The 11,881-nt window shown below is 43.5% G+C and overlaps 1 protein-coding gene across 2 annotated transcripts; it reads right to left on the reverse strand.

Moving 5' to 3' along the window:
- Positions 1-2,818: 2,818 nt before the first annotated feature.
- On the reverse strand, positions 2,819-11,876 carry LOC109869398 (uncharacterized). Of its 2 annotated transcripts, XM_020459518.2 has the most exons (8): positions 11,819-11,876; positions 11,052-11,199; positions 8,012-8,243; positions 5,799-7,791; positions 5,471-5,663; positions 4,762-4,958; positions 3,771-3,944; positions 2,819-2,945 (listed from the first exon to the last, which is right to left on the reverse strand). In XM_020459518.2, exons 2-8 carry the CDS (start codon positions 11,178-11,180, stop codon positions 2,930-2,932), a joined length of 2,934 nt encoding a protein of 977 aa, XP_020315107.1. In that variant the 5' UTR covers positions 11,181-11,199; positions 11,819-11,876; the 3' UTR covers positions 2,819-2,929. The 2 variants fall into 2 exon arrangements, with proteins under 2 accessions (XP_020315107.1, XP_031659878.1); XM_031804018.1 differs by having other exon boundaries at positions 5,471-7,791.
- Between the last annotated feature and the right edge of the window lie 5 nt (positions 11,877-11,881).

Below are 11,881 nucleotides of genomic sequence, written 5' to 3' on the forward strand. Positions count from 1 at the left end.
GCAGGGGGAGTAGGTGAATGTGTCAAAGACCTGACTGGGCCCAGTACCACGCGGTCTGGATAGTTTTTGTTGCGTGTGTGTTTGTGTACTGAGGAACATGTAACTTAGTTCCAGATGAAAGACCTTTTCAATTTCTTTAGGTTGGGGGCTTTCATCAAGATAAGTATTTATTGGTGTAACGTTGTCTCCAGGCTATTGCACACACATAACATACAGTATAAGCCTGGGATATCAACCATTAAAAGTCGGCCTTAGTGGGTGTGCCATAGAATTCTATAGGATTCTTACTGAGTAGAATGTTTGTCATCGTCACTACGTAACACAGTCAAAAAGTCATAATTATTGCTAAACCCTGCCCATTTCTACAACTGATCTTCTTAAAATTGTATTTGAAGCCTAGCCCTAACTAATGAGGGCCAAGTTTTATGCATTGGTCCACCAGAAATACCGCGCATTTGGGCAGAAGTATCTGGGAATGAGACTAGGTGTAATGTGACTAACATGACATCACATTAGAGTGTATCCTTCCTTCAGCACAATATGTCGCCCTTTATAAAGCACACGTTTATATCATATTCGACATAGTGGCTCAGGTAACATTTGACATTGGTGATTATGTCACACAGTTATGCCACATTTATCAACCCTTTATAAAGCATGGCATATGGTTTTATGAAGCCTTTATAAGCTGAATTGAAGTGGGCAGCTGAGCAAAAATGAAGGAAAACTAAACATCCGGAGGTCCTATCATCCTTTCACTCCCTCCTCTCTACCTTCTCTTCCTCTGTATCTGCTGCTAAAGCCACTTTCGACCACTCTAAATTTCAAGCTGCCTCTAACCCTAGGAAACTAAACTCTTTTCCATCTTCTCTTCCATTCCTAATCCTCCACCGCGCCCCCCTCCCTTCTCCCTTTCTATGAACGACTTTGTCAACCACTTTGAAAAAAAGGTTGACAACATCCGCTACTCATTCACTCAGCCTATTGAGTAAACTGGTCTCACTCACACATACAGTAGGGCAAAAAAGTATTTAGTCAGCCACCAATTGTGCAAGTTCTCCAACTTAAAAAGATGAGAGAGGCCTGTAATTTTCATCATAGGTACACTTCAACTATGACAGACAAAATGAGAAGAAAAAAAATCCAGAAAATCACATTGCAGGATTTTTTATGAATTTATTTGCAAATTATGGTGGAAAATAAGTATTTGCCACCTACAAACAAGCAATATTTCTGGCTCTCACAGACCTGTAACTTCTTCTTTAAGAGGCTCCTCTGTACTCTGCAGGTCCTAATCCAGGCACTTGTCCTCTCCTGTCTGGACTACTGCAACTCGCTGTTGGCAGGGGTCCCCATGTGTGACACTTAAACCCCTGCAACTTATCCAGAATGCTGCAGCCACCTGGTTTTCAACCTTCCCAAGTTCTCTCATGTCACCCCACTCCACCGCACACTCCTCTGGCTTCCATTCGAAGCTTGCATCCACTGCAAGACCATGGTGCTTACCTACGGAGCAGCAAGAGGAACTACCCCTCCCTACCTTCAGGCTGTGCTCAAACCCTACACCCCAACCCAAGCACTCTGTTCTGCCACCTCAGATCTCTTGGCCCTCCCACCCCTACGGGAGGCCAGCTCCCACTCAGCCCAGTCCAAGCTTTTCTCTGTCCTGGCACCGCAATGGTGGAACCAGCTTCCCCATGAAGCTAGGACAGCAGAGTCTGACTCTACTGACTCTACTGATAGCTATGTTATTGAGGAAAAGTGTACTTTCTATGCCTGTGATATATGGTTGACCCACCTAGCTATCTTAAGATGAATGCACTAACTGTAAGTTGCTCTGGATAAGAGCGTCTGCTAAATGACTTAAATGTAAATGTATAGTGTGCGTGTACATACACCTTTTGTTGTGCAAAGGTATATGGTGGATATTGTGTGCGACTGTGAGTGAATTATTATTTGTAGTCACTGTGCTACTGCTGCAACAATTGCTCTACAAGCGGTCTTCACCTGCTGGTGCGCAAACAGAAAAAAAGTGAATTCTCAGAACTGCTCTGGAAAGCCAGATACACTTCTAATAGTGTCACGACTTCCACCGAAGGTGGCTCCTCTCCCTGTTTGGGCGGTGCTTGGCGGTTGTCGTTGCCGGCCTACTAGCTGCCACCGATCCATTTTTCCTTTTCGTTTGTGTCTGTCTGTTGTTGTTATCACCTGTGTCTGATTAGTTAATTTCGGTGTGTTTATTAACCTCCGCTGCCTGCTAGTCTTTGTGCGGGATTATTTTTGCTGTGTTAGCTCTGTTAGGGGTGCGTGTTTGCGCCACAGGGTTTTTTTCCCTCACAGTTGTTGTACCGTTGGTACTGTGTTAGGAGTAGAGGTTTCTCCTCTGTGTGTTTCGTGCTTTTCCCCACCTGTTGTTGGTGGGTTGGGATTTATAATAAACGACTGTGCCAACTGGAATTCCTTGCTCTCCTGCTCCTGACTCGTGCACCTACCTCTTCTTAAGAGGCACCTAACAAATAGGGTTTTCAGGAAGCAGTTAAAGACCCCTAATATACTTCTGCATGCATTAACATACTGTAGGAATCAACCCATGTCCAGTCCTGATACCAAGGCAAACAATGAGGGAAAGTCTTATGGAAGGGGAGAGGAAACCCCTCTCAACAAGGTTTTTAAAATGATGTGGCTATGTGAATGGATTCACTGGATGCCTCTTCCTGACAGCTCAACAACTGTACCTTTTGCACACGTGCTTGTTCAGCTGTCCTGTGACGCCACTGAAAACTACAGTGTGGGAGTAAATGAGGCATGGAGCATGGGGCTGGAGTGAACGTATTCTTTATTGGCTGGCGTTCGAGATTAGTGACAGACTGGATCCCTTCAGTAGATCATCTCCCTATGCATCAACATATCTCCTCTAGAAAGCATGCAGCTATCCCCCACTCATCCTGAGACAGAGAAGAGATGATAACACACTCAATAACTCAGACTTTAGTTTAGCTTGTCTTTAGACATTTGTGCTGGGTACACTACACACAGATGACAGAAGTCAGTTTCCTGTGCCCCTGCTCTCTTAACATCCAATATCCCTGTAATAAAACCCAGAGGTCGATTTGCCTCTCTGGGACTCAATAAGTGCAGTGGCTTATCCCGTTCACCAGTGATGGAAAAAAGTACCCAATTGTCATACTTGAGGAAAACTAAAAATACCTTAATAGAAAAATGACTCAAATAAAAGTGAAATTCCCCCAGAAAAATACTACTTGAGTAAAAGTCTAAAATTATTTGGTTTATATACGTATCAAAAGTAAATGTAATTGCTAAAATAAAACTTAAGTATCAAAAGTAAAAGTAGAAATATTTTTCAAATTCCTTATATTAAGCAAACAGCACCATTTTCTGTTATTTTAATGTACAGATAGCCTGTGGCACACTCCAAAATGTATGGAGTAAAAAGTACATTATTTTCTTTAGGAATGTAGCGAAGTAAAAGTTGTCAAAAATAGAGTAAAGTATAGATACCCCGAAAAACTACTTTAAGTACGTAGTACTTTAAAGTATTTTTACTTAATTACTTTACACCACTGCAGTTCACACATCACAAACCAATGAGAATTTAGAACTGAAACTCAATATCACAAGCAGTCTATACCTTTCACCAGGGGAAGGACATAATCCTAAAATACTAAGATCTTGCCTTGAATTGTCCAAACATTGCTGCTCTCTAAGCTCCTATCCATTGATACCAGTTGATGCAGTGTGTGAGGCCTTACCTGCCCTGTGCAGAGCGCAGTGCAGTGGCTCGGCTATGGTTGACGTCCATCTGCATCAGCAGGGGGATGGAGGAGAGGTTGCAGGGGGGAGAGGCCATCTTCCTGGCCAGCTGCATGTTGTTCATGGTCAGATTACAATGCCACAGTGTGGGTAGCTGACCCCTCAACAGCTCCCTGAGAGAGACAAAGCACTGAGTTACTGTATCTGTACCAATTAGGAAGGGGAGGGAGAGCTGAGGCTGAACATTGCAGTATGGTTACATGACTGCATTATCGTAATAATAATTTACTGCAGCAACATAAAGGCCATTTAATGAGTTCACAATACTGGGGGTTGACAGTGGGGGTCCCTGTACCTATATAGAACAAGAAGGCCCGCACACTGTTAAAGCTCCCAATTCACCGCTTTATTGACAACGTTTCCATCCAAAACGGATCTTCGTCAGGTCAAACACACTGAGTGTTCACATCCCCAAATATACACATTTCACCTCACATGACCATGTGACGCACGGTGGGTGCAAAACACATTTGTATATCTCTAATAATGAAATAACAATGAGATGGGTGCATGTCATGGTTCCAGAACATAATATATATTTACAAAATGACCAAGTGGATAACCTGAAAGGCAAGACAAATCAAAGTAAAGTGACATATTCCGGTAACAAATGGTCTGATATCAAACTCTTGGTTCAGACATCTAGGAGACATTGTACGCAAACGGTAAATCCAACACAATTCTCTTCTCAGTGATAGATTATCAGTATCTCCTCCCCTCCTAGGAGTCTTAACATGTTCGATGCCAATGTGTCTCAGAGCTAATGTTGTGACGAGTCCTGATATTACTCCTGTGTTCTGCTATCCTTGTTTTCAGAGCTTGTTATGTTTTTCCCACATAGCATAGACCACAAATACACTTGATCAGCTATATCACATTTTTTTGTGGAACATGTAATGATGCCCTTAACCTTAATGGCCTTGCCCATACCTGACTCCGCTCAGGGGTCCGGCCTCTGAGGCGGGCATCACCAGGTGGGGGGTCTGGGCTGGAGTGGGCAGGTGGCGGAGCTGGCAACCAGGGTTCAGGGACCACGTCAGCTTGTGGGACTTGATGGCCAGATGTTGACGGGAGTGGCTGGAGCACGGGAACGGGGTGAGCAGGTGCACGTTGTAGTCTTGTCTTATCTGAGGAAATTGTAGGAATTGTGGTTGATTTATTTTAAAGGTGCTGTGCGGTAAGTCTTTTGTACCAGCGTTTACTAATCTAACCTTCTACATTTCAAAGTATAATATGAAGTATGGTTGTACAGTCCAAACAATACGCTGCGAAATACCTTCTGAACAGCCATTACTCTTGTATATTTTCTGTTGAAATACCCAGCAAGTACCAGACGGAGAAAGCAAAAGTTGGAAAACTGTACTAACTACTGCCAGAAGCAGGATCGCTTCACATAGAACGGATATAGATCAACAGAGTTTGCTTTCCATGGAAATTACCATTCTAAAATGTATGTGTTTGAGGAAAGGCCCTGACCCCATTGGGTTTCAAATGTTCCATTGAACAGCTTTAACATTTTAAATGACCACAACATTATTAAAGATAACCAACGATAAAGCCCCATGAAAAGCCATATGTCTGTAGGATGAAAGTGAATGTAGCAACCAAATTAAGGCTTGTGTCTACTATTCTCCCTCACCTCACTGAAAAGATATAGCATGCGAGCAAGACAGGTCTTGCGGCTGTGTTCAATAGCAGCTTGTTTAGCACTCCACCGACGCAACGTCCGTTTCTGGTACACATCCATTTTCGTCAGGAAGGAGTATATTTCTTTTACCGACTGTCCATCCTTTAGCTCCCGAGCAGCAACCAACTGCATATTCAGATTGTAACTGACAAGAAAAATTAGAGGTAAAAAAATAAGTTGTATTCCAAAAATACAAGTTCTGATCAATAAATGGTCCCGTGAATCATATGAACAAAACAATTTTACCAAAAAAGAGTATGAGCATAAATTCTTATCATACCGGACTTGCTGCACTGATCTGTAGGCCATGAACTTGCGGAGCAGGCAGGCCAGTCTCATCTCATCCATGCCCAGAATGTGTGTGATGAGGTCCTTGGCCATGCTGTACAGCTCAGTGGAGATCTCCCCGCTGATCGCCGCCTGCCTCAGGAGATTCAGGTTGGTCCTCTGAGACACCACGTTCACCTGGTAGGTCACCCCCACCATCACCGTTTTCTCTATCTTCCTCCCCTCCTCCTCAATCTCCATCTTATACCGCTCCATGTCCCCCTGGTTGGCTGTGTCTATAAGTCTGGGTTTCAGTACTTTCCTCATTGTCTGATGTGGAGTATGTCTCCTATTGATTCGCTTCTCTACCGGTACTTTGACAGTTTTCTCGATGTGGTGGTGGCGTTTCTTCTCGACTCTGATCTCCTCTTCCTCTACAAAGCTGTCAGAGGACGAGATGGAGAAATGGCTGGTGGATGGCTGTTCCTCCTCAGTCTTGGGCTCATTATCCAACTTGTTGTTCATGTCTATGAGGTTCTCCAGGGCCAGGCGCATCTTACAGGTCTGCTGCTTGCTCATGTTGTTGATGTTCTTCAACTGGATCAGGACCTCAGACACAGAGTGACGGCATTCTTGGTGGGGTCCTGTCTTGGAAGCAGACTTGGCGTTCTTGTCTTCTTCTTTCATGAGCATGTGATCATTGGCGCCCAAACTCTCAATGTTCTGATCATGGCTGACGAACATAGAGTTGATCTCTTTGAGCATGTCCCCTGGAGACTTGGTGGTGTCCTCCTCAAACGGCATGCTCAGGATGCTGTCTGTAAATTTCCCATGGAGTTTGGAGGTGATGTTGTTGAAGGAGTCTCGGATGGTTTTCTGAAGGATGATGTAGAGTTTGATGGCATCGTTGGCCTTGTCTGCCTCTAGGCCTATACCCTTAACACTGAGGGACTTTTCAATTATGTTGAACACAGATGACTGGAAGCCATCCAAGAGGCTGGTGCTGTTCTTCTCCATGGCCTCAAAGAGGTCCAATTCATCAGGTGATGGCTCGGGCTTGATCTCCTCTTCAGACACAGGGGAAGGTGTGGGAGGTATCTCCTCTTCGACATACTCCTCCTCAATGGACTCTGGCTCCGTCCAAGCCGCAGTCTTGGGTGGGCTCTTGGGTAGCTGTGATTCCACCACTGATGGGGCTATCTTTGGCTTCTGCTCCTTCTTAGATGGAGGGGGCCGTCTGGGATATTTCGGATTGAATGGGACCGAGGTGCTCTCTGGCTGGGTTTGGCTCTGAGTCATGGGGAATTCCATCACCGGCTCAATAAATTTAATCACAGAACCCTGTTGACCTGACCTGACCATCCCCTCCAGCTTGTGGATCTGGAACTTGTGCGCTGCGATCTCCTCCTGAAGGTTATAGTTATCTCCCTCCAGTTTGGTGATCCTTGTCTTGCCCCCTTCCAGCTCTGCTTTGGCACGGGCCAGGTTAGCACGGCAGTCATTAGCCTTCATCTCATCCAGTTGGGCTTGGGCTTTGTGGGCCTCGCCTGTGCGCTCCTGCAAAGCCTCGTTTAGGTTGTGGAGCCCCGTCTGAATGAATTTAAAGGCCATGCTCATGGCCTTGTTGCAGGACATGGACTTGGAGATGTCGCCCAGCATGAAGGACAGATCTGTGGAAGACTTGGTGGCCAGGCTGGGCTCCGCCATCATGCGGTCCACTGTGGGCGGCTGCAGCTCCTGGATCTTCAGTATCGTCCTGGCATCGACTTTTGACTCCAGCCACCAGTGCCACACACCTCCCTTCTTATGTTCTGCTTCTTTCTTTTTGGTTTTCCTGGTGTCGAGTTCAAAGAGGAATCCACAAAGCTCGTGAAGACGTACAATGCAAGCTTGGATGTCCGACATGAAACTCTGGATCTTGTCTTGCATCTCCTCAACCCATTCCTCAGTGATACCATCCACCTCCCGGAAGTCCTCATCCTCCTCCACCTCCACCAGCTCCTGGTCTACAGCAGTCAACCAATTAATAAAATTGTATTAATAAAGCCCTAACAAATGTCACAACATAATTTACAGTATCCTGACTTAAACCCCTGAAGAGCAAGCAGTGTATAAAAATAGATTGTACAGAACAGATATCACAACCATGGTATGAGCATTAATTACTGAAGCACTTTGGTCCAATTCTAAAGCACTTTGAACAGCTAATGGCACTGTGCCACTCACTCATGTTTCTGAGCCACTGGAGGACCACGCTGAGCTCATTTTCCTTGTCCAGGCTGGACTGTAGGAATGCTTGGATAGTGACGAGCTGCTGGCCACGCCTGCGCTTCTCCTCCAGATGCTGTGATTGTGTTATCAGGTCATCATCCTCCTCCTCTACAGCCGAGGCCAAGCGCATGCGGCACAGCGCCTTGTTTACACTGTTCAGGATCACGTGCAGTCTCCCTGCCATGTCCTGTAGGTATTTGTATTTGTTAAGGATTCCTAGCAGCCTTGGCTGCAGCTACACTTCCTGAGGTCCAGCAACATTAAGGCAGTTATATATCATTTAAAATATTACACGACATTACATTAACACTTTTCACAACACATTAAGTGTGTTCCCTCAGGCCACTACTCTACTACCACATATCTACAATACAAAATCCATGTGTGTGTTGAGTGCGTGTCTTATCATCTGCATGTGTAAGCGTGTGTCTGTGCCTGTGTGTGTGTTTCTTCACACACACAGGCAATTGTCCTGATCTCTATCAGGATGGTTTGTATGAGGCTAGAAGATACTGGATAGGCCTACATGGAATACTACTACAAAGACTATTGTGTAACGATGGAAGGGGAACAGCAGTAGAGAGACTTGAACCTGACTCTGAGGTTACAGTGGGGCGAGTGCACTACCACCTGTGCCATAAAAACAGGGATGCCACACTACTATGAAGTGATTAGATGAAGAAGTAGAACATGTGGCATCATGAAAAAGTGCTTCTCTGCCATATGACCTACAGGTAGTGAGGGGATATTGGTAACTATACTCATATCTCATTCCAGCTAGCACATATGTTTCTTAGAGCTTGGTGAGATCGTGGTTGTCCTATGGTTATTTTGCATACAACCTTCACACAACTTACTGGGAATGTTGCAGGATAGTTGCTTGGCTTTGGAACATTCTCAGCACATTTAAGGAATTTGACAACAAAAAAACATACTTTACGTATGTGCTTGGAGTTTAACAAAAAGTTACGCCAAAATAAGCTAACAGAGTTATTAAAATTGTTAATGACACATTCAGGAAGTTTTAACAAAGTTATTCAAAAACCTCCAAATAACATAGTGGGGCAAAAAAGTATTTAGTCAGCCACCAATTGTGCAAGTTCTCCCACTTAAAAATATGAGAGAGGCCTGTAATTTTCATCATAGGTACACGTCAACTATGACAGACAAAATTAGAAAAGAAAATCCAGAAAATCACATTGTAGGATTTTGAATGAATTTATTTGCAAATTATGGTGGAAAATAAGTATTTGGTCACCTACAAACAAGCAAGATTTCTGGCTCTCACAGACCTGTAACTTCTTCTTTAAGAGGCTCATCTGTCCTCCACTCGTTACCTGTATTAATGGCACCTGTTTGAACTTGTTATCAGTATAAAAGACACCTGTCCACAACCTCAAACAGTCACACTCCAAACTCCACTATGGCCAAGACCAAAGAGCTGTCAAAGGACACCAGAAACAAAATTGTAGACCTGCACCAGGCCAAGAAGACTGAATCTGCAATAGGTAAGCAGCTTGGTTTGAAGAAATCAACTGTGGGAGCAACTATTAGGAAATGGAAGACATACAAGACCACTGATAATCATCCTCGATCTGGGGCTCCACGCAAGATCTCACCCCGTGGGGTCAAAATTATCACAAGAACGGTGAGCAAAAATCACAGAACCACACGGGGGGACCTAGTGAATGACCTGCAGAGAGCTGGGACCAAAGTAACAAAGCCTACCATCAGTAACACACTACGCCGCCAGGGACTCAAATCCTGCAGTGCCAGACGTGTCCCCCTGCTTAAGCCAGTACATGGCCAGGCCCGTCTGAAGTTTGCTAGAGAGCATTTGGATGATCCAGAAGAAGATTGGGAGAATGTCATATGGTCAGATGAAACCAAAATATAACTTTTTGGTAAAAACTCAACTCGTCGTGTTTGGAGGACAAAGAATACTGAGTTGCATCCAAAGAACACCTTACCTACTGTGAAGCATGGGGGTGGAAACATCATGCTTTGGGGCTGTTTTTCTGCAAAGGGACCAGGATGTAAAGGAAAGAATGAATGGGGCGATGTATCGTGAGATTTTGAGTGAAAACCTCCTTCCATCAGCAAGGGCATTGAAGATGAAACGTGGCTGGGTCTTTCAGCATGACAATGATCCCAAACACACCGCCCGGGCAACGAAGGAGTGGTTTCGTAAGAAGCATTTCAAGGTCCTGGAGTGGCCTAGCCAGTCTCCAGATCTCAACCCCATAGAAAATCTTTGGAGGGAGTTGAAAGTCCGTGTTGCCCAGCAACAGCCCCAAAACATCACTGCTCTAGAGGAGATCTGCATGGAGGAATGGGCCAAAATACCAGCAACAGTGTGTGAAAACCTTGTGAAGACTTACAGAAAATGTTTGACCTCTGTCATTGCCAACAAAGGGTATATAACAAAGTATTGAGATAAACTTTTGTTATTGACCAAATACTTATTTTCCACCATAATTTGCAAATAAATTCATTAAAAATCCTACAATGTGATTTTCTGGATTTTTCCCCCTAATTTTGTATGTCATAGTTGAAGTGTACCTATGATGAAAATTACAGGCCTCTCATCTTTTTAAGTGGGAGAACTTGCACAATTGGTGGCTGACTAAATACTTTTTTGCCCCACTGTAATTTCTGTTCTCAGAGCATTAATAAAACCTCCCAGTAAAACTTTCAAGGAGCCAGAGTGAAATGTTCTCAGAACCTCCCTGCAACCTAAAAAATAAGCTTTCCCAGCACAGGCGAAATTTTCACTTCTGTTCTGTTCTTCAGTTTTATTGGTCAGGAAACGTATGGCTTCGTTCCAACAACCAATGTAAAAACCATATGTTACCACAACTTCCAATGAACCAAATATGCTCGCTGGGCTCATATGCGCTTCTTAAATACATATTTTTTATGACAATTCTTCACAGCAATAATTTCATATGGGCATGGGAGTTACAAGTGGAACCATTTTTGGAATGTGACTCACTCGTTTAGCTCGACCCATTTCAGCAATTTCCAATTTCCTCAGTACCACCTCAACGGAATGTGGTACTTCTTGAGGTGTAGAAAGGATCTTGTCCAAATCGATATCACTCATAGTTGGTTTCTCCTCCATTTTCCCGTATGATAAATAACTATTTCTCAGAAAATATAAATACAAATAGATATACTTTTGAAAGAAAAATAGATATGATATAATCTCCTATTTATCTCATGTGCTCTTTAAATAAATACACATTAAGTACCAAAAAATCTACATTTTTGATGAAGCCGAGGCAAAGTCTCATTCTTTCAGAACGGAGAACTTTGAAACACACTAACATAATAATAATAATAAATTACGTCATATACTTTGTTACATCATAGACTCCTTTCAGTTTTGGGGAGGAAATTCGATTTTACAAGTGAAACCTAGAATTATTGTAGGCCTATGTGGATTTCTCCATCACCATTCTGAATAATAGCTTTTGCCCAGGATTGAGCTAACACTGCATGGCCATCTGGTCAAATTACTCTCACATCAGTGGCGTTGCCTCTATTATACTCCCTGCTATCGTTTAACACAGATACAAGACCATTATACTGTCGATGTACAGAAAAGGAATAACAAATACCACGTTATTCAAGAAAAATAAAACAGATTGCTTAGCTAGCTACATGCGTTTGTCTTATTGTTCCTATGGCCGCCTTAGAGTAAGCACCGTCAAAATAAACGTTTTTATATTTTTCTCAAATAAAAATAGATGTATTTACCATCATCAATATGTGTGGTTTGTAAATGGGGATAAAATGGTGACGACATCCAGTATTTTTAAT

Source organism: Oncorhynchus kisutch, linkage group LG24 (genome assembly GCF_002021735.2).
Source record: "Oncorhynchus kisutch isolate 150728-3 linkage group LG24, Okis_V2, whole genome shotgun sequence".
NCBI classification, from domain to species: Eukaryota; Metazoa; Chordata; class Actinopteri; order Salmoniformes; family Salmonidae; genus Oncorhynchus; species Oncorhynchus kisutch.